Raw genomic sequence first — 23,526 nt, forward strand, 5'->3', positions numbered from 1 at the left:
CTTTTTTATACCATTCTCTGTGAAAGAATATCTTAGATAAGCAATTTGCAAGATTTGATAATATGTTGTTTATTCAAATGAGACTCCATCATTGCATTCTTTCTGTAGCTGATTTGTAGAGTAGAAATATATTCCTTTCCCTCTCGTACTGTACACAGCCGCCCACTGTAATGATAGCTTATAACTAAGCAAAGAAAATGTTACCTCTAAATGCCATATCTGTCATGGTATGTCAAAGGCTGCTTCTTTAGGGATCACAGTTGTAGACAGAGCTCATCTTGTCTGACTGAAAGTAAAACCAAACTCTAGGTTCTTGCTTACTCATTAAACTTTTCAGTATTTGAGGCAAAAAACATGCAAATGATTCCCCAATTTTTTTGCTTAACAAAACCAATGGCAAATGAAAATGTAAAAAAATATACTTAATTTCATCTTTATTTTAATTTTTAGTTTGATTACTCCACGATTGAAGGACAGTTCAACAAACAGGAGGACAGGAAAGTATCATCACTTGGTGTTCATGACTTTCCTACCCACTCTGCTTTTAATAGTGATGGAGTGCAAACAGTACGGGCATCTATGTTTGAACATGTGGTGGAGAGGCATAATGTTCAAGTGATGGAGGATAGCATTTCACATGGCCCAAGAGCACAACAGGAAAGCACAATTAAACCCATGCCCAGGCGGAGCCACTCTTTGCGAATTCAGGACAACATCTTTAAAGCTCCTCAAGATGATGATCCTGGAAGTTTGGTGAAAGCGACCTATAGAGAGCAAGTTTCTCCTTCCAGCCCTGTACGTGTGGAGCATGTATTTGATACTGTAGCTTTGTTTGGAGAGAGCCGTGCTATTAGTGAGGCTTTGCCAACTGCTCAGCTTGAGGACAGAGCTCTCACTCTGCGTTCACGGCGATCAGCTCCTCAAGGGGAAGAGGACAGACCAACCTATGAGATAAGTAACCTGCAAAAGGATGAAGCAGCCAGTCCGCGTTATCTCAGAGTAGGGGCACTACAGAAATGGACTGCCACAGAGGCAGACCAAGAGACTGAAACCGAGAGGGAGCGACAGAAAGAGATGGTGAGAAAGATGGAAGAAGAGATACAGAGGCAAATAGAAGTGCACATGGCTGCAGCAGCAGCATTGGAGGAGGAGGAGGAAGAGAGTGAAGCAGAAAGTAAGAAACGCTCAGAAGCACAAAGAGACCGGGAAAGGGAACGAGAGGAAGTTGCAGCACCCAAACGGCCTAAGATGCTAGATGCTGAAGAGCAAATGAACAAACCTCGAGCCACTTATTTTGCTCTGACTGGTCAGATTCAAGAGCCTGTGCATCAGGGTGAGAGAGCAAATGATGAAGTAATCATTGGGAGAGGTAAACGTAGTTCACAAGAGGACAGAGGGATAAAGGATGTTCCATTTGAGGATTTCACTATTAGATCAGGGCAGTGGAGTCCTCAGAACCCAACTGCTCAGTTTAGACGAAATCCTTCATTGGAAGCTGCAATGCACAGAGATTTGCAAGAGGAACTGTATAAAAACGACACTGCACCAAGAACAGATCATAGATTACAAGAAATTGAACTGCAAAAAGCATTCAGGGAGGAAACCGAGAGACAAAGCCTTGCAGAGTTTGAAAAGATGAAGGAATTGGAAAGGCAGCGAGAAATTATGAAACAGAGAGCCTTGGAGGTTGAGAAACAAAACAAAATTGAAAGGGAGAAAAGAAGAGAAGTTGAGATGCAAAAAGAGAAAGAGAGACAAAAAGAGCTGGAAAGACAGAGAGAGCTAGAGAGGGAGAAACTTAGGGAGTTGGAGAAACAAAGGGAAGCGGAACGACAGAGACGAGAAAAGGAGCGACAGAAACAAATTGAATATGAGCGAATGAAGGCTGCAGAAAGAGAACTTGAGCAGCAGAGAGAGTTTGAGAGGCAACGACAAAAAGAGTTTGAGCGAGAGAAAGAGAGAATGCTCGACCAAGAGAGGCTTAGGCTTAGAGAATATGAAAAACAGAAAGAGATCGAGAGAGAAAGAGAGAGACAGCTGGAGTTGGACAGACAGAGGGAAATTGAAAGACAGAAGCAGAGAGAACTTGAAAAACAAAGAGAGATGGAGAAGCTAAAGGAGTTAGAAAGACAGAGAGAATTGGAGAGGCAACGAGAGGTGGAGAAACTGAAAGAGCAGGAGAGGGAAAGACAGAGACAGTTGGAAAGGCAGAGAGAACTGGACAGGCAAAGGGAACTTGAGAGACAAAGAGAGTTAGAGAGAAAACAGGAGATTGAAAGACAGAGGGCGATTGAAAGGCAGAAAGAACTTGAAAGACAGAAGCAGAGAGAGCTAGAGATTGAGAGATGGAAGCTGCAGAAAGCAGAGGAGAGAGAGACCAAGAGAGAGCTGGAAGAACTAGAGAGGGTCAAGGAGCTTGAGAGACGACAGCTTCTTGATTTTGAGTTGCAGAGACAGCGGGAAAGGCCACTCCAGCAAGAGAAACCGAAACAGAGATCAAAAAAAGAACGAGAAGAGAGACAACTGCAGCCTGAATGGCAGAGAGGAACAGAACGACATTGGACAGAGACAGAGCAAGAGAAGGCAACACCTACATCTCCACTTAGGCCTAAAGTTCTAGATCTAGACGCAGTGTCTCTGGGTGTTAGGACTGGTCGAGATAGCCATGAAAATAGCCCCACAGCTCGATGGAAGCAGCCCTCACTTCATCCTGATGAGGTTTACAAACCAGCCATCTTAGACATTGACTCATTTAGGAGTCAAACCCAACCTGATACTTTCCCTTCAACTGGATTTGGAGGTTTAGAATCAGGAGGTGTTAGTTCAATGACTCAAGTTCGTCCACAGGCCATACAAACAAACATTCTCCAGCCCCAAACAGCATCTCAATTTCAGTCTCCTTCTCATCCCCAGTTCCACCCTCAGTCCCAGGCTTTCTTCCAGCCCTCCCCAGCAGAACGTATGAGAACTCAACTCCCGCCACCTTTGCAACCTCAAATTCTGCACCAAACCCAGCCTCATTCACAGCCATTTGATACAGAAAGACCTAGGCCACAACCTCACTCATTGATTGAGACCTCAGATTGGGCCTTTGGCTCTCAACAACCTATCTCAACTTTGCCATCTGTGCAAACTAATGTTTGGGGACATAATCAAGCAGAGTTGACTGTAGATGAGCCCCTTTGGGTATCAGCCATGGACGGATCGAGAAGACCAATTAGCACCAGACTTAGCGGTCTTGAGCAGCAAACCTTGCGCCAAGAGGATAGAGGTTTAAGTAACATTGTGACACCCATTTCGACCTCTTCCATGACTCCTGTCTTTACTCCGGTACAGCATCAATATCTTTCACCACCCATGGTTCCAATTCAAACTCCTCTGCGGACTACACAAACAAGCGTTGGTCCCTCTTCAGCCCCTATACTGACCCCAGAGAGATGCTGGACCTCAGTACCTTGGAATGCGGGGTCAAGTGGAGCTGTGGTTCCTTCTCCTGCAACATCATTAGCTAGGAAAGAGACACAGGTACCCACTAGTCATGTTGCAACCTTCTCTGTCACTGATCCTATATCAAGTTCAAATTGGGAGCTGGCATCCCAGGGGCTGAGAGAGAACCGTCCCTCGCACAGGGACAAAGTACAACAGGTGAGGAAGAACTCACTCTTGCATACATATTTGCACACATTCACTCCCACCATATATGTATTTTTTTGTGTTGTGTTTAGCAGTGCACAAATGTAAACAGTAATGATGCGCACCATCTGAAATTGGTCACTTTAATTGCAGAACCACCCACCTATCGGTATTGGAAAATGTACTCCAGAGTGATCAAATAACAATGTCAGCATATCCCTAGTTGTGTTGCATTGCATTTCCCTTGAATGAACTAAAGAAGCTTCCTATGTTTGTGTAGAAACGCTCAAGGAGTATGTGTCGAAGATCTGCCCCCACGGAAAGCTCTGCTGATGGTCCGGTTGCCCACGTGAGAACTCGTAGAAGTCGCAGTGCACACAAAGAAAGGGCTGGAGAAAGCTCAGTAAGTAAAAGCATGCTTAGAATTTTGTTTTGTGTATTTTTTCCTTGTCATTAATTTTCTTATACACACATGCTCACATACACAAACCTATTTACGATTACTTTGCACTAGGGCTGGGTAATTAATATTTACTAAGGTATGCACTGAAATCCCTTTTGGATTGTTTTGTTTGTAAATCAGCACAATTAATTTAAAGAGCCCAACAAAAAGGTAAATAAGTTTACATAAGTCTACTTTATAAGATTTGAAAAAAGTAGATATTCTAATATGACAGCTTTTCATAGTGGTTGTCATGTTTTTATTTTTTATGTTTGTATTTCTAAACAATAAATAGTGTACAACTTTTTTACCAATTGTGATTTCAAAGTACTTGTTATAATGTAAACTTGTTACTTGCCAATTAAAGGGTTAGTTCACCCAAAAATGAAAATAATGTTATTTACTACTCAGCCTCATGTCGTTCTACACCCCTAAGACCTTCATTCATCTTCAGAACGCAAATTCAAATTGAGAGCAAAGCCACCAAACCTCTCAAGATCTACTACAAACATATTTAAAACTGTTCATGTGAGTTCAGTGGTTCTATTATAAAGCGACGAGAATACTTTTTGAATACTTCTGCGCTTAACAAATCTTTTGTTTCAAATTAGTGATTCGGATCTCCTATCAAATGGCTAAACTGCTGAAATCATGGGACTTTGGCACTCCGAACCACTGATTCGATTCGTAAAGCTCCGAAGCAGTGATTTGAAATCGGCCATCACTAGATATTGTTGAAAAGTCATTATTTTTTTTTATTTTTTTTGGTGCACAAAAAGTATTCTTGTCGCTTTATATTATTAAGGTAGAACCACCGTACTAACATGAACTGTTTTCAGTATGATCTTGAGAGGTTCAGTGGCTTTGCTCTCAATAGAGGCCTCAGAACGACATGAGGGCGAGTAATTAATGACTTTTGGGTGAACTAACTCTTTAAGGTGCAAGCTTCTGCAAGATGGTGCAAGATTCAGCTTGTTAATTTTTCTTCAGAGCTAATTTTTCATCAAAGTCATTAATTCTCTCACTCCATGATATAGTTTGTTACATTTATGCAACGGAACAATGACTTTTTGGTCAGTATCTAACCTAAAACATTGTATGGTTTTAGAAGACTTGTAATGTAGCACAGAAATGGTTTGAAATGAGTAAATGATGACCGAATTTCAATTTTTCAGTGCACAGTTCCTAATCCACTACATAATTAATTATATTTAGATATATTTCAGATATTGTCAAAAGTCTGAAAAATATTGATGTAATTGCCCAGCCCTACATTGCACATGGATAAGCATGCATCTTACATAAGAGTTGAGTTCCTCACCATGTTCTAATGGAAAGTGTACAAAAACAAAGGATGGAGAAATTGCTTGTTGGCTTCTGATGATGTCACCAAACTTTAGAGACCAGATGTTGGAGGAATTCCTCGACAATGTGAATAACAGCTGTCATATGACCCTTTCTGGCATGCGGTGCTTGGCTAATAATGTTTGCCCATATCTGATGGACTTGTTAAAGCGCATATTGAAATAGTTATTTTGGCTGAGGGTCATTAAAGCTGAATGTTTATATTTATATGCATGTTTGTTGGGTATGGAGGCTAACTCAAGCTTGTGTTTTTATGTGTGTGTGTGTGTGTGTGTGTGTGTGTGTGTGTGTGTGTGTGTGTGTGTGTGTGTGTGTGTGTGTGTGTGTTTGAGTGGGTGGTGCAGGAATGCAGTCTGATGACAGAAAGAAGTAGTGTCTTGAAGTTTATTGTGTAATAGAAGAGCATTTTCTAACAAAGATACACTGCTAGTAGCGAGTAAGATTGTGTAAATCAAGGTAAAACTGATTTAATCATGATCATGTAACGTGTGGAAAAGTATGAACACATGTATGGGCAACGCTAACTTAAGTTTAAATGTGTTAAAGAGCTTAAGATCGCTTTCTTGTTTTTGATTGACAGGTTAATTGAAATTTCATACCAATTTCTGTGTGTTTTCAGAAAGAGTGAAGTCCTTTTCACTGAGAGACTTATTCCACAAGGCAGTTGTTGTCTTTTTTTGCAGGGGTCGTCTGAGTGTATACATATCGCCATCTGCTGTATGAATCAAGTAATTACAGTGTTGATTTTTATGATTAACAGTGGCTATAAATTGTTGCTTATCTGACAGTCAAGAATATCCTCTTAATTTAATTTGAAATGGAAAGCTTCCCACGACCGATAGTGCGTTTCTTACTTTAATGTTTGGGTTTATTTTTGTGAACCAGTTATGTGGGTGTCTGTACGTGGCCTTAAAGAGGAAGCTCTCGCTCTTGCTCTCTCTCATATCTTTTCTCAGTATTGGTCATCATAGGAAGAGTCATTTTTGCATCATTGTGTGCTCACGGGCACAGGCGAGTTACAAAGACATAGAGAGGGGTTCAGAAGTAATGAACACTCAAATAAGCTTCACAAAAGTAAAGACTGTAGAACATTCTTTTGGGGTAAATAGAAGGATTTGCTTCATAGAAAGATGGCCTATTGCTTCTGTTCTTCCTGCTGTTGGTGGCTATGGGTAAGCATACTTTATTTTACTGTTCAGATGGTAATACAACAACACATACTACAGCACAACCACAACACTTCATGCTACCTGAGACAAGGAGACAAATCTAAATGTAGGTCTGATAGCATTACAAAACACACAGGTTGACTGATGTTTGATTGTTGGATGAAGTCCTGATGCTCTTGCTGATACTTGCTCACTTATTTTTTCATCATAGAAACATTCATAATCTTTATAGCACATTGATTTGTGAAGTTGTTTGTTGGATGTTGTTAGAAATATAGCAGTAGTTTCTTCTGTATTGTGTTGATACAAGCTTAGTACCCATGCTCAGTATTAGAAACATGAAATATAGATGGATATCATATATTAGGGCTTGCAAAGCCATAGATTCGACATTTTTAAATTGACTGGCTGTGTGTATCCTTCAGCTAGACTGAAACATCAGCCTCTGTAGCATTTTTATTAGTCTTGTCACTTATGAATCAATTTAGTAATGCAATGAATAGCGCCTGTATGAATTAGTTATTTTAATGTAAATGCCCAAGCTAATCTTAAACAGTGTACAATAAACTTATTCAAGCGACCAGGTCCAGTTCCCTTCTGTGCATTAAATGTGTCTCTTTGAATGTCACGTGACTGATTATAGGAACAGATTAATATAAATAAGCTTCCTTATTATAAAAGTCAATTCATCTGCACCATGAGCCTCTAAATATGCATTTTGAGCTACTTTGCAGTTGTGTTTATGAAAGAAGTGATTTCTATGGGCCAAGATTTCTCAGACTGATGTAATTGATATCAACATAGCATTAAAATAGTTTTTGTTGGGGGAAAAATAATTCCCAAAACCAATTGAGCATCTTGTTTAGCAAAAATAAATCTTGAGCCAAAAATAAAATCTCTTGCTTCAACTCTTAAAAGGTGTTATTTGCTGTGTCAGAGGAACTGTTCACTTTCACTGAGTCATAACACTGGGTTCAAATGAAATGGCTTTTTCACTATGTCATTTTTGGTCATTGTTTTTCTCACAAATTTTGTTAAATATGTGCATGGTTTGAAATATAAAAAGCCAACTATCTGTGTATGCTGTAATTTTCAGCATTGATGTGTACACTTGTTGAGACAAAGGAAGTAGCATCACACAGAATTACCTTTCCTGTATGAGGCCACATGTGGTTGAAAGAGGAACATTAAAATATTTAGAGCACTTTTTCTGTTTGGACTTTAGAATTACCCTGTTATCTTGATATAGTCAGTGTAAGAGGATGTGACATGCCTATTAATACCTATAAATGCAGATTACATCAACCTTAATTGTAGTATGTTGTTTAACCCTTTAAAATTTGACTGGGGTATTGGAACAGGCGACCCAGACTGATGGAACTGAAAATGGGGGCATGGCATTTCATATGAAATATACACAAACACCCACAAAGTGTACACACGTACACAGTATTGTTATATTGGGGACATATTTATTTGATGACATTTAAGTTACACTACATCAGTTAGAAACAAAAAATTATATTTGTAGCTTGACAGGATTTTGAAGCACATTTTCTACTAGAGTTTGGTTTGCCTTTTATCCAGTTGTCCTAAACTAAAATGATAACTTTGGTAATGGGCCTTTTGGTCCATTAATTGTCATGAGGTTTCCAAAACTAGGCTGGAATAAGTAAATCTTCTTTCTATCATACACTGTTAGCCTGGATACGTTGAATTTACTTAAAAAAATTGAGGAAACTGGTTGCCCTAAAAAAATTAAGTAATGTTAACTTAATAATTCGAGTTCATTTAACTTCAAATGTTTTGTAATATTAATTACTTTGTAGTTATTACACCTAGTATATTTAAGTTCAGTGCACTAAGCAAGTTAACTTGCCACCAATCAAAATTCATCCATGCGTCCCATCATGCATTGCTGCATGAATAAATTATGAGCTGAATTGTCTTAGTAATTTCCTTTATTCTCACTATTTAAATTTTGCTGTTTTTCTGTGACTTTTTAGTAGCTTGTTTTTTAATGTTCGGAGTTGATCTGTTTATCAGAATATGTTGCTTGTCACTGTTGTTGAGATTCATATGCTGATTCTTGATGTCTGTGTGTGCCTAAATTTTTTATTTTTTTTGTGATAAGGACAACTTTTTTTTTTTTTTAATTTGTATTGTAAAAGTTGATCTTCCGCTGTAGAATCACAGTGCTGCTGTAATCAATAATGTAAATCTAACTCAGAGATTGGGCTCTAAATGAGTTCAGTGATTCAGATCAAATAATGATTATGTGAAAACATAATCAACACCACCTGATCATCTTTTAACTTTGCTTGTCTGGTTGGTTTTAATGCAGTTAAAACTGCCCAAACAAAATCTAATATTAAAAAATCAAGGGTCAAGAGCTCAACTAAAACAAACCCTGACCTCGATGATGGTAACTTAAAAATTGTGATTTTCTCCTTTGGTGAAAAACTATAAAAAGGTAAATATTTGGAAAAAATGTCTGTAGAACAGCCAAAACAAATGTTCCAACTGCTCATCAACAGCTCCTTGAATTCACACACACCACAACAAAATGGCATCATTACCTGCCGCAAACCAGTGTGTAGGAGGCGTGGCCAGGAGAAAAACTTCATAATTTAAGTGCATTTAACTTACATTTATTAACACATTCAAATACACCCACAAATTAGTAAAATATACTTATATTTTATAAGTAATGCAACCAAACTTAAATATTTTAAGTATATTGTAATTATATTTTTAAGTAAATATAAAATCCGGGCTAAGAGTGTATACGGTTCTGTACAGTATACATTCTCTAAGAAGATACTTCTCTATCAAAGTAGTATTTTCAGAAAAGAAGAGATTCTTGTTTTTTGGGTGGTTTTACCATCAGGCAGATGACTGAATCATGAGCAGTGACTCTGTGACTCATTCCAATACCAGGATGACATTTCTAGTGATAGTGAAATTCATAAAAGTATGGTCAGCAATTTACCACTCAGCACTGTAGCTAATGTATGCACTTAATCGATATTTGGATATTAGCACTATAGCCAGATCCTCCTAATGTCAGTTTATATCGTAACTGTACTTTTTAAATCTTTGTATATATGCTGTTTATCTTGTAATAAGATGTGTGGTGTGCCGATTGTCATAAAGAAAGGAAAGCAGATTCCATCTACATAACTATTGTGGTCTCTATAAAAGGAACAAAAACTCATTGCCATTGATTAGCTTTTGTCATGTATAAGACTCTCTTGTCTTGCTGGTTCTTAATCTAATCTTAATGATTTGTGTCTCTTTTGTACCAGCTGTACCTCTGGAACTGGAGTCTAGTTTTTAGTTTAAACAGTAATTATGGTTTAAAATCTTTGTGATTTAAATGAGTTCATATGCAAGTTTTTCAGATTAGTGATTTAAAGGGTTAGTTCACCCAAAAATAATAATTCTATCATTAATTATTCACCCTCATGTTGTTCCACACCCGTAAGACCTTTGTTCATCTTCTTTATTTTTGATAAAATCCGATGGCTCAGTGAGGCCTGCATTGAGAGCAAGTTAACTTACACTTTCAAACGCCCAGAAAGGTGCTAAAAACATATTTAAAACAGTTACCTCAACGAACTCAACAGATCAAATGAGTCAAAGACGCATCCCACATGAGTGAAGGCGGAGCTTCGGCGGACACCTCCTATTACGTTATCGTCACGGACCAATGGTGGTACGAAGGTGTTTTGCAGCTGGAGCGAACTTTTCCTGAAAGTTCGCTTTGGCAAGCCATTTTGAACTTCCAAAAAGAACACAAAACGAACTTCGTTTTGGGCTGACGTCACATCAGTTCGTTCTTCAATTTTGTTTGAAGTATACCGGGGCCTTTAACTTGCTCTCAATGCAGGCCTCACGACTCACGAGCCATCGGATTTTATCCAAAATATCTTAAATTGTGTTCCGAAGACTAACAAAGGTCATGAGGGTGAGTATTTAATGGCTGAATTTTCATTTTTGGTTGAACTAACCCTTTTAATAGTGCAGAATTTTCATATTTCATATTAATTTAACCTCACAATATTTAAAACATTCAAAATTATGTGTGAAAGAAGTCAACTGACTTAAGCTATAAATAATTTGACAAAGTGCTTTAGAAAGCTGTAATAGTTCAGTGTTGTGGTTTTATTATTATCATTATTATTGTTGTTGTTGTTGTTGTTATTATATTATATTTATATTTAGATGTAGATTTAATCTCAGATTAGGTTAATCAACATGTATGTTATTTTTCTCCATTAACACCATAGTGTAACTCACTCTCTGCCCACTAGTGGGTGCTGAAGTACCCTCTTAACCCCAACATTTAACGCTTAACAACCCCCCACCCCACACACACACACATTTTGAACTAATTATTTTAATGCATACATCATCAGGCAGGTGTAAATTGTACATTTTAAAGTTTTTTTTTTTTTTTTTTTTTTTTCTCCTGTTTGATTTCAAAGACTTGGATTCAGATCGCAAATTCTGAAGTAAGCGGATATGGAAATAAATACCAGGCCAAAAATGGACAGCAAGGTTTAGTTGGTCTTCGCTGATATTTGCATGACAGATGGGTCAATTTGCAAAGCAAACTAACTCATTGTACTATGTGCTTTAAACTCTTTATAAGCCGGACTGATTTACTCTGTATAACATGCTTAGGTATATGCTATCAATCCTATTTATTTGACCATTTCTCCGTTTAATTGTTTCTTTTCATCAAGCGTTCTCTAAGCAAAATTAGCTGCTGACAATATTGCATAACCAATGCACCTTGCTCCATCTGTCTCTCTCTCCTTCTCTCTAAGCTGGAACAGTAGCAGGGAATACTGCAGTACATATATCTCTCCCCCCCCCTCGTTCTCTCTCTCTCTCTCTCTCTCTCTCATGCTCATATTGCTGGCTTCCCTTACCCCTCCCTCTCTGTCTCTGCTCTCATTTTCCTCCTCCCTCTGTTTTCTCCTTGAGCACAAGTCCTGTAACACAGGGGGACGGAGGCAGGAAAGCTGACGCATTTCTGTTCTACCTGCCAGTACCTGCAGGGACACATTTAAGGACACCAGAGGAAGAGACCTCCTCGAAACAGTATATGTATTTTCCTGCCAACGCCTGTGAAACCACCTGGACACCCCTGGCTCGTAACTTCCATGTTTTACGGACAGACTTTCATCCTGGACCTTTGTGTACTGAGCTTTCTAGCAACAAAGAAATAAGGAAACACTCGTCTTGGTCTCCAGCGTTCCGTTTGACCCTACATTGAGAGTTGCAGACATTCTCTGAATTGACAGGTGGACAGTTTTGATGCTTTTTAGGAGATAAAGTTATGTTGAAGCATGCAGCGTGCACTGCCTGACAGGTTTGAGACGTGACTGGGAAAGTGTGTGTGTGTTTGACAGCTCTGATTCATGAGTTGACTAGCATTTGTTTGAGTATGTGACTCTGCTGACAGATCTACTCAAAAGACTTTCAAACATTCATGTAGGAGTGGTGCACTGTTCGTTTCAGACCTTCTCTAATGACGCAGCTCAAAGCAAAATGATGTTTCTCTGTAAAATGTGAATGTCATTGTTATTCATTCATTGATGCATTGATTGGTTGAAATGTAACTATTCTAAAGTGTCGCTGAGAACAGTAAGTAAGAAAGGCGTATTGAATTGGCTTCCATTACATCACTTACTCTATTTTATGTTTACGGACGTAATTGCAGGTGCCTCTGTGGTTACATAATAACTATAACTTTGTTTTGTCACTGAGCATGAGGGATTGCAGAACTGTTGTGATCTCTTGGACAATCCAGTGTCCTGTATTCCAGCTCTTTCTATGATGTCTTAGGTCACAGAAAACTGCATTGTAGAACTCGTATTAGCCTAATTTATCCATCTAATTTTGATCTCGTTGAGCATCTTAATTTGGGAGTACCTGAGTGACTTAATGTTACTATATATCTTTTTCTTGCAGTTCAAGACGTAGGCATTAAATTAAAGTATGCTACTGAAAATGGTCCGTCAGTCAAGCATGGTGGGAAGTTAGATTGCAATCGACTGCTTGGTGGCAGTTTGAAGTTTGTTTCATACTGCAGTGCAGAGTAGAACACAATCTGTCCTGGCCTTGCTCTGGAAACACCGTGTACCCGAACAACGCTTGAGTTGATGGACTGGGCTAAAGTGGAAGGTCCTTTGTGTCATAAAATGTTACTCACCATGGAGTTTAACCACAGATTCACTTTCAACTTGACCTGACTGGACTGGACTGGTTTCTCATGTAAACCTATGCCATTTCCCTGAAGGTGGGATTGAACTACCATCAACAGACCTTAGAGACTCCGTTTGAGAGTCTTGATTGGATGTCTGCTGTTTCCCCAGTTAAAGAACCTCACTGAAAAAGCTCATCTTGACATTGAGCTCCATAAGTTTGCCAACCTCTTGGGACTCTCTCTGAATCTGTGAATAGAGATGGAGTACCTCGGAGACAAGTTGTCGGTGGCCCATTCTCAAATGTCGGGCTGGATGGGGAATGTACGCCGTTCCCTTCAAGGTGCCCTCAATTTGGTGTCCAGTAGTGTGGAGAGAAGATCTGGAGGAGGAGGTGGAGAGGACGGAGTTGGCTTTAAGAGGGCCGCATCTCTACGTAGCCTGGCCAGTCGCAGCCGTGAATCCTTCCGCAGATTCAGCCTGCGCAGCCAACAACGCTTGTCTCTGCGCAGACGAACCACCTCATTGGCTTCACCGAGCACTCCCTCTTCTGTAAGAGAAACTATTTGCAATTTCTATCTCTGCATTACTCCAACATCATTATCTCTCAAACCATCTATCACCCAACACAAATACAGAGTAGTGCACATGCTATTTGAACAATATTGGTTAATTGCTTTTGTCATTGTCTTAACCTGAAACTGAACTTTCTTCTCTAGTTGTCTCAAGTTGTATGGCCAGGTTGGGCAACTCCAGTCCTGGAGGTCCACTGTTCTGCAGAGTTTAGCTACATTCCTAATCAAACACACACCTGAAATATCTAACCTAAGTCATCAAGATTGCTTGAAATGGCAGGCAGGTGCAAGTGATAGATTAGAACTAAACTTTGAAGGACAGTGGTCCTTTAGGACCGAAGTTGCCCTTCCTTGCTGCACGAAGCCCCTAAAGCTGCTCAATCCTGTTCCTGGATATCTAACCTTCTGCAAAGTTACACATTACACAACTCTACATATTTTCCAACTTTCCTAATCAAACACACCTGATTCCACTCATCAGCTCATTAGTAAAGAACTCCAATGGTGTGTCCAAAATTGCATAGTAGGTTCTAAACTGGAGTAGGAACAAAACTTGTGAGTCCATTAACCCCTTAGCATTCCTGTAAAATTTGCCTAAAACTCCTAAAGGCATACCCAAAGTAAATTGCATGCTGTTCTTGAACCATTTGGGGTATATGCATGGTTTTGGTCTCTTTTGAAAGCTATGTGTACCGTGGGTGGTACGGTGGAACGCTAACAGGTTAAAAAGTTACATGTATATTATGAATGTGTGTAGTATGATTGTTGTCATTGTCATGTGACTTAGCTGTCAGTTGCATCACTTCACCTCCATTAACAAATCCTTGTCAATTTATGTATAAAGTGTCCAAATTGTATGCACACATCAGATTCTTAGCAAAAGTAACAGGTCATCTAGGGACCTATTTTATGAATACTATGAATTCAGACATACTACTCTGTTCACATACTGTTTAGTACGGAAGTAGGCGTATTTGAATGCAGGGTAAAACCTGAAATGGTTGGGTCAGATAAGGGAGAAATCCAAAATACCTATTGCTGGTGTGCAAACAGGAACAGGGTTGGGGAAACACTGGGATATAGCAATGGAGTTTTATAGGAGATGAATTTAGAGACCTCCTGTATGTCATTCTGTCTGGATAACTTTTAGAGCTCCAACAACTGCTAATTTTTATATGATCTATTCCTATGTGTTGTATACATTTTTCTCTCTTTTGTGCCTAGTAACTCTCCTTCTCCCAATATCTATTTGTTTGCATTTGTTGGTGGCTTGACCTTTGCAGTGGTATGAGAGAAGCTTTGAGATGCACAGTGAGCCCAGAAGGGCATTCTGGGAAAGCTAGGTCAGCATGATTGACACAAAATGTAGGCAACGTCTGCATGGGTAGAGTTTCATGAATGCCAAAGCCCTAGTACACAAGAGGTGAACTCGCAGTACAATGCAATGGCAGTTTGCATATACTTCCTGGACATTTACATGCATTTTCTCAGCAGATACTTACTTTCAACAAAAGATCACATACATTTTTTTTTACGTATTTGTGCTGCTGTTTGAGTTATACCTCATAATCAATGGCTGCTGATAATTTGGTATGTATAAGTCAGGTTAAATGGTTGTTTTCCATGCGTGCCAATCAAAACAGTGAGTGATCTCAAAAGCAGGAAGCTGCTGTTTGTCTTAAACAGTGAGGTGGAGTAAACTAGGCAGTGCTGGTGGGCAGGTTTTCAACTAGATTATAATAACCCCTGATAGCTGTGTTTCAGTCATGTCACATCTCATAATGCTCATTCACTCTGCTCTGTCAGTCAAGGGCTATTCCTCCATCACTCAGAATGAGTGAACAAAAGGAAGAACTGTACTGTACATTGATCCTTTGCGTTTAGTGTCACAGGAAACAGTCAAAACAGGTACATAATCATTGTAACAAAATTAACTAACGATAAGGACACATTTCCTGTGTCCTTCAGTCGTCAGCACTCTCCCTGTGACACACAGGCAGAGTGCTCCATTTCCCCTTCAGGCGTACTATATATTATCACACATGAACAAGCTAAGATATGAACACTTTGCCTGGAATAGTTTGAACTTTGTAACAGTGGCTCAGGGTTACATGCTCAGAATTATGCGTTTTGAAAGTAAATGTGTAGGAACACTTTAAGCATATTATCTGAGGCAAAAATCTTCAGTGAATATCTCTGTGAGAGATATAAATACAACCATTCATGATGTACAATTTAATTTGTACATTAATTTCATTTATTTTTAATAAACTAAAAATTTGTAGAAAGGTGTATTTTGAACATTTCATCTGCTGATCAATTGGCCCCCTGGTGCATAACAGTACAATAGAGTAAGAGTATTTTGACTGATCTTGTTTATTAAAGGGTTAGTTCACCCAAAAAAGCAAATTCAGTCATTAGTTACTCCCTCTCATGTCGTTCCAAACCTGTAAGTCTTTCGTTCATCTTCGGAACACAAATAAAGATCTTTTTTACCCCTTTTCCACCAAGGCAGTTTGAGTGCTGGTTCGGAGCCAGAGCCTAGTTTCAAATCAATTCTTTGTCTTTCGACACACAAAGCACCAGCTCCGAACCAGGAAAAGTGGTTCGTAATTAGCCCCAAAACATTGCTGGGCTAGAAGTAAGAACCGCTTGCATCAGGGGCTAGGGGCGGGGTTACCGTGACCAACAAGAAACTTGAGACCGCCATTTTTGAAATAGCAGCTAATCGAGCTAATAGCAGCTCGATCGTAATCTCCGTCTATATACAAATTACGGCGAGCTGTGTTTGGATGCCGATGTAGGTTCGCAAAGCCATGAGCATCAACAGTAGTGAAACAGCCACGATTGTTGATAGAAGGCTTGTGCGAGGTGCATTGGAGCAGCACGGACCGATTCGGCGGGTGCCGCGGGTCTATCGGAGTGTTTGCAGAGCATACGACTCCTTGTGATTTTGGATCATTCTCGTGGAGCTTTAATGTCATGCACCGATCGCTATGCGAGAAGCCGATGCATCTCGAACAAGCTTGGTGTGTTTGTGTTTGGCGCTGCGGCGCTAGCTTTGCTGTGAAATATGAGACGTATACAGTGACGTAATGGACCTGGCTCTGTGCTGCTCTCTAGCCTGTGGAAAGGCAAACCGGTTCTTAGAAGGCTCGTCAGTTGAACCAACTCCGAACTGGCACTAGCACTAGCTCTGAACTAGCACCCGGTTCGTGCTGGTGGAAAGGGGGTATTTGATGAAATCTGAGAGCTTCCTGTCCCTCCATTGACGGCATACGCAAGTACCATTTTCAAGCCTCGGAAAGGTAGTAAAGACATCATAAAAGTAATCCATTTGTTTCTAGTGGTTTGACCACAATTTTATGAAGCGAAGCAAGTGCTTTGTTAGCACAAAAAAAAAACATAATTTACCACTTTATTTACAAACTATTTTTGCTCCAACGTGCGTTCACGCATCTATGTGTTGCACAAAAAACACACGTGTGCGCCTTGGTGAACACACGTTGGAGATGGAACAACATGAGGGTGAGTAATTAATGACATCATTTTCGTTTTTGTGTGAACTAGCCCTTTATGGTATTTATTTTGATCATTCAGGTAGGGGATTCATAGTGATAACTGTTTTTTAGGCTACGTATTCCAGAGAAAGGCCTTTTCTTACTGAGCTGACATATTTAAATTCAGTCCAGCTTCAAAGTCATCTTGCACTGCTCCTTCATAACACAGGAAACTCAGCTGTTAATGTTTGATGTTCCCTGAGGTAAATGCCGCCACACCTTTGGTGGGAATGTTTTGTGAGAATGCCAGGAGATGAAAATGAGAGTCTGTAAACAAATACACACACCTAGAAACACGTCAATACACTACTGGAAATGAAGAAAGGTTTAAAAATTGCTTGTGTTGAATATGAAGAGACACAAAAGAGGAGATAGATTTGGAGATGAGGCTCTGACAAGTGTAAATAGAAAATCAAATGCATCTTTTTTAACTCTCTATAACAGGCCATACATTATTGTGTTGGATGTTGAAGTGACGACTACCCTTTCTCTCATCTTTTCTTTCCATCCGTTCATTGTTTCTTTGCTTCCCCTGACGCACTCTTCCTGTTCATGTAGTGAGATGGTGAGAGGCTTTCGAGTTCTCTCTCTCTCTGCTGTGTATTTGTTATTTTCACACTGAAAGGTACAGATAAGAGTGTTCTTATCCAGGGCTTTGCCCTTTAAAATAAGATATTGTTCTATCTAGAGACTACACCCTTATATTGTCAATGTGGTCCTTTAGGCCATTACAACTAATGTTAGTTCTAAGTACCACTCCCTTTCAGTGTGTGTGTGTGTGCGTTTATTCGTGAGTGATCGGTTGGCACAGAATATCAGTCGCTTTCCAAGGTAATCAAGCAGTTCATAGGTGTGTCTTCATTCGAAGTGCATAGCTGTTATTAATGGGCTTTATATGAAACTTGGAAGATCTACCTTTCGTAAATAAACTCAAATTGTTTGGATAGCCAAAAATTAAAGCATTTGTAACCCAACACACCCATTTCATAGTCTTTGAGGGTAGATATATGCAAAGATGTGCAAAAGTTAACACAGACATTCTGCTGATACATTGTGTTTGTAGCCGATGCTAATGAATTAGCGCTGCAATGCATGCTAAAAGCTTTAGGTTAATCAACCACCAGCTGCTAAGACATTCCTCTTGGCTTTTCTGGTCAAGTGATTAACATAAACTGTAATTCCAGTCTGTATTTTGGATTTGGATTAGTTTTTCAGAAAATACTATATATATGGCAACATATTCTCGTGACTCTTATCAGTGAGTATCATAAAGTTGTCTGAAAAAAGGTGCTCTTGTTTTTGAGCTCATCATACAGACATATGTTTCTTTGTTTGCTCAAGCATGTGTTTATGACTAGTGGTCAAACGAAATGGATTTTTCAATAGCCAGTGCTGGTACTGATATCTACAGACCATAAGCATAACTTATAACATTTTTATAGCAACAAATTTAAGTTTGACTGACTGTCTGACTGATGTTAAGTCCTTATTTAGATAGCTAGGGGTAGTGTAGGGGGATAGAATATACAGTTTGTACAGTATAACAACCATTACGTCTATGGAGAGTCCCCGTAAACCGTGTGTGTGTGTGTGTGTGTGAAAGAGAGAGAGATGAGCTGTTTGTCAGGTGGTAGCACTGCTCGGATATTGTCCGGTCTGATTCTCACTGCTCTGTTGCCTGTTACTCTTCCTGACAGGAAAGGCAGAACTGATGAATGACATCCTGTGCTGTTTTCTCTAATGCAAACACCCTCAATACACACTCTCCCTCTCATTCAGTCTCATATACTCTCTCTTTCATTATTACTAATGACTTAATGCTCAGGTCTTAAATTCTGAATTTTGCTCTGGTGACTATGTTTAATAGTTGGCTCATTTTTAGTTCCATTTTCCATTCATGAGTGATTGTGAATTTGAAGTGATTTTTGCCACGCCCCACAGAATACGAATGACAGGAATAGGAATTATTGAATGGACTCTTTGCGATTTTGTTTTCAGATAACTCTGCTCTTGTGGGTTTAATAAATCAAAGTAGTGACTTGGCCTATAGAAGAGAGATTGAATTATTTGTAAAATGTTGTGATTTAAAAAAATTAAATGTGGAGAAGACCCAGGGAGTTGATTTATCACTCGCTTAGCCGTTGTATTACACCCTCGCAGCAGGTGTTAATTTTTTTTTTTTTTTTTTTTTTATTTACTGCCAAGGTAATATAGCACAAAGTTTAGAGTTATAAATGTGTATTATATTTTTAAAGAATTAAAATATGAAACACATTACTAGATTTGCTATGGTAATAACTTGTCGTCACAGTCTGTAAAAAGGTCCATTGTGTTTCAAAGAAAGTCATGCATCAGAGAAACTTTATTAGTTCACCACAACAACACATTGACAGGTCACTTGTTGTGTTAAAAGTGTCCATCCTGTAAACCTGTTTCATGTTGTTTGGCAACTTTTTGAAGATGAATTGCAACATTCTGAGTAGGGCTGGGCGATATATCACATGCGATTGTCAGGCGCATTTCATCAGTAAAGCCGGTTCCCTGATTACCGCTAAGTCGCCATCACCTGCTTTCAAATGGAGCGCCATTTAATAGACAGAGCCGTAGATCACTGACAAGCCACGCAATATCGCGTTCATATCGCAGATGAATCGCCTTCGATAATGAACTCGATATTGCGTAGCTTGTCAGTGAACTACGGCTCTGGCTATTAAATGGCGCTCCATTTGAAAGCAGGTAATCAGGGAACCGGCTTTACTGACAAAATGCGCGTGACAATTGCTTGCGATATATCGCCCAGCCCTAATTCTGAGTAATTCTGTTCTTTCACCTTGGTTGATATGAATATATCTGAAATGTCTATATGCAAATATTTAATCCAAAAATTTTATAGATAGCATTTCAATTCAAACATTAGTTATTTCTAGACGCATAAGTTTATATTAATAAGATTTAATCAGTAACATTACTTACTGCAGTGTCGTTATTGTTAAAGGTGCTAAAGAGGATGTTTTGTTTTATACATTTTTGCAATATTACTTGAAACTGTCTTTACTAACTGATAAAACACTATTTATTAGGTGCACTGAAAGGAATAATATTATTATACATCATCTGTGCACGAGGTAGGGCCTTAAAAACATCAGCCAATCGTTTACGTGATCATCGCATAAACGATTGGCCCTCTGGCTTGTCAATCACTTCCGTGACGTTCCTTGTGAGAGACGTGCGTGGATTGGTCCTCTGGCTTGTCAATCACTGCCGTGACGTTCCTTGTGAGAGACGAGCGCGGCTGTGCTCTCCAGTAACTTTCCACACTCTACAGGCACCGCATGCAATGATTTTGTCAGGAGACAGGAGTAACAACTGCAGATTATGAGTTACCTGCGGTGAGTCCGACATAATGAATCCAAAAATCACGACACAGCGAATGCCGGTGGTAAACACTCGTGTTCCGAGTTTTGGGAGGCGTTCCTTTGAAATGAGCTGTGAAGGAGGGGGACTGTTCTTACGCATGCGCTCATTTCAAAAACTCAGTAACAGTCTTTGGATTCTCAGTCGACGAAAAAATCCTCTTTATCACCTTTAACTAAAACAATAAAAAAATAGTTTTTGTTCATTGAAATAAAGCTAAAATAAATATTAGATACATTTATGTTATTCTTTTTTTAAGTTTGTTGAAGTAAAATTATTAACGGAAAATGAAATAAAAATAGCTAAATAGAAAAATAGAAATTTCAAAAGCACATAAAATTACTGAAACTTTTTTCCCGTTTGTGCCCAAAGCCTAATTTGGAATTGGAAAAGACATGGAAAATTAATAACGCATTCTACAGAGCCCCTAAAGAGACATTGTTAGGCTTGATGCTGTAGTTGGTTACATTACAGTACATCAGATTTCACTTATCATGTGAAGATAGTAAGGAGAGATGACTGACAGGTCAATGTTGAAGGATTTGTTGTCCCTGTTACTCCCTGTGTCCTCTCGCATTACTTAAAAAATCCTTCTGCTTACCTTTAAATCAATCAATGGCCTCGCTCCTCCTTATCTCTCTGATCTACTGTCTCCTTACATTCCACCTCGATCCCTTCGATCTTCAGGGTGTGCACTTCTTACAGTACCTAGATTCCGTCTATCTTCAATGGGCGGCAGGTCATTTTCTGTCATTGCACCAACACTATGGAACTCGATACCACAAGCACTAAGGACAATAACCTCATTCTCTGTATTTAAATCACAACTCAAAACCTATTTGTTCACCCAATATTTCCAGTCATTACATGATCTTTAGCCACACTCCTCTTCTGTACAACCAGCTGTAATTCTCTGAGTATTTTTGTCTGTGTATTTATGAATCTGTTATTCTTTGTTTTTCATTTATTACCACTATCCTTACAACTGTCTCTGTAAAGCGTCCTTGAGCTTGGGAAAGGCGCTATATAAATTAAACATATTATTATTATTATTATTTATACCCAACTATATAATTGCGAGAGAACGCAAAAAGAATTAGAAGAAATATATTTTTTCCTCCCATCTTTTTTTTTTTCTCTCCCCCATCACCATGTCCCTGTAGGGGCTCTGTAGAATGCATAATTTCCTTTTTCTAAATGTAGTCTAAGTTAAACTTATTATAAAGTTATACCTAAAACCTTGGTAGAATTTATCTTTATTTCTTATTCTAAAATTATCTTATATTTTATTCTACATTATCTTATATCTTATTCTAAAACCTTCTTAAACTCTTATTTAGGAATCGATTTGAAGTTCTCCAGGCATTTTCAATTCAATTCTGATTGGCGCAAACCCCTTGCAGTCACATAGACAGTGATCACACTCCGTTCTGCTTGTGATCAAGGAGCTGATGACTCAGTTTGTGTGTGTGTTAGATACACTGTACCCTCTGTAGTCTCCTCATTAAAAGAGGCACGGTTGAATAGACACTCACCAGTTCAACCAGTATATTTCTATGAGGTCATTGCACTACTTTCATGGGAGTCTCACCAGTATCTTCATGTTCTGTTTTTCCTTGTCATTCATTTTCACTAAGTTTTTGTGACTCTGCTTCAGGATATTTGCCTGGTATTACATTACTGCCCTGAAAATATCAGCAGCTGCCCAGCTATGACACAATGGTGCTTCTGAATACTTTGTTACAGGATGCTGAACTGGTGCCAGTGGGGTTTGTAGCTGAAATGTGGTTGGGGTTAATGGTCCTACTGCTCTGTTCTGTGATACACACAAGATGGTTTTATGCCCTGCTGGTCCGATTTCATCTCTTCACTCAGTGATTGGCTAATGTCCAGCTCTGGTGCTGTGATGTCACTCCAAAAGGGAGTGCATGAGTTTTTATGACTGGGTTGTTGAGCGTGAGGTTTAGCTTCACCTTGTGGTTGTTTGTAGTGCTGCAGCATGATTAAATTCCTTCTCCATCTTCATTCATGCTTTTATACAATTAGACAAAACATCATGCCCATTCAAATGTTTGGGGCCAGTAAGATTGATTTATTTACTGAAATAAATTAATACTTTTATTCACAAGTAAAGAATTGCCTAACAAAATACATATATCATCAAGGAATCCAGAAAAAATGAATCTGGTTTTTACAAAAATGTTAAGCTGTACAACTATTTTCAACATTTGGTAAAAATAAGAGCAGCAAATCAGCATATTAGAATGGTTTCTGAAGGATCATGTGACACTGAAGACTGGAGTAATGATGCTGAAAATTCAGCTTTGACATCACAGGAATAAATTCAATTTTAAAATATATTAAAATAGCAAACAGTTATTTTTAAGGTGCCCTAGAACTTTTTTTAAAAAATATGTAATATAAGTCTAAGGTGTCCCCTGAATGTGTCTGTGAAGTTTCAGCTCAAAATACCCAATAGATTTTTTTTAATTCATTTTTTTAACTGCCTATTTTGGGGCATCATTATAAATGAGCCGATTCAGGGCTACTGGCCCTTTAATTCTCGTGCTCCACGCCCACGGAGCTCGCGCTTGCCTTGAACAGTGCATAAACAAAGTTTACACAGCTAATATAACCCTCAAATGGATCTTTACTTTTCGTCATGCATGCGTCAGATTATGTGAGTATTGTATACTGTTATATTGTTTACATTTGATTCTGAATGAATTTGAGGCTGTGATCCATGGCTAACGGCTAATGCTACACTGTTGGAGAGATTTATAAAGAATGAAGTTGTGTTTATGCATTATACAGACTGCAAGTGTTTAAAAATGAAAATAGCGACAGCTCTTGTCTCCGTGAATACAGTAAGAAACGATGGTAACTTTAACCACATTTAACAGTACATTAGCAACCTGCTAACGAAACTTTTAGAAAGACAATTTACAAATATCACTAAAAATATCATGCTATCATGGATCATGTCAGTTATTATTGCTCCATCTGCCATTTTTCGCTATTGTCCTTGCTTGCTTACCTAGTCTGTTGATTCACCTGTGCAGATCCAGACGTTACTGGCTGCCCTTGTCTAATGCTTTTCATAATGTTGGAAACGTGGGCTGGCATATGCAAATATTGGGGGCGTACACC

General features: G+C 38.9%; 1 protein-coding gene across 2 annotated transcripts in view; it reads left to right on the forward strand.

Moving 5' to 3' along the window:
• si:ch73-138n13.1 (calponin homology domain-containing protein DDB_G0272472) overlaps positions 1–23,526 on the forward strand; it is a 61,154-nt gene that overhangs the window by 27,492 nt on the left and 10,136 nt on the right. For both annotated transcript variants that reach the window (XM_048210319.1, XM_048210320.1), the window contains exons 5-6: positions 451–3,645; positions 3,914–4,036. In XM_048210319.1, coding sequence (XP_048066276.1) covers positions 451–3,645; positions 3,914–4,036 — 3,318 coding nt within the window. The remainder of the gene's footprint in view (positions 1–450; positions 3,646–3,913; positions 4,037–23,526) is intronic.

This window comes from Megalobrama amblycephala, linkage group LG12, assembly GCF_018812025.1.
Source record: "Megalobrama amblycephala isolate DHTTF-2021 linkage group LG12, ASM1881202v1, whole genome shotgun sequence".
NCBI lineage: Eukaryota > Metazoa > Chordata > Actinopteri > Cypriniformes > Xenocyprididae > Megalobrama > Megalobrama amblycephala.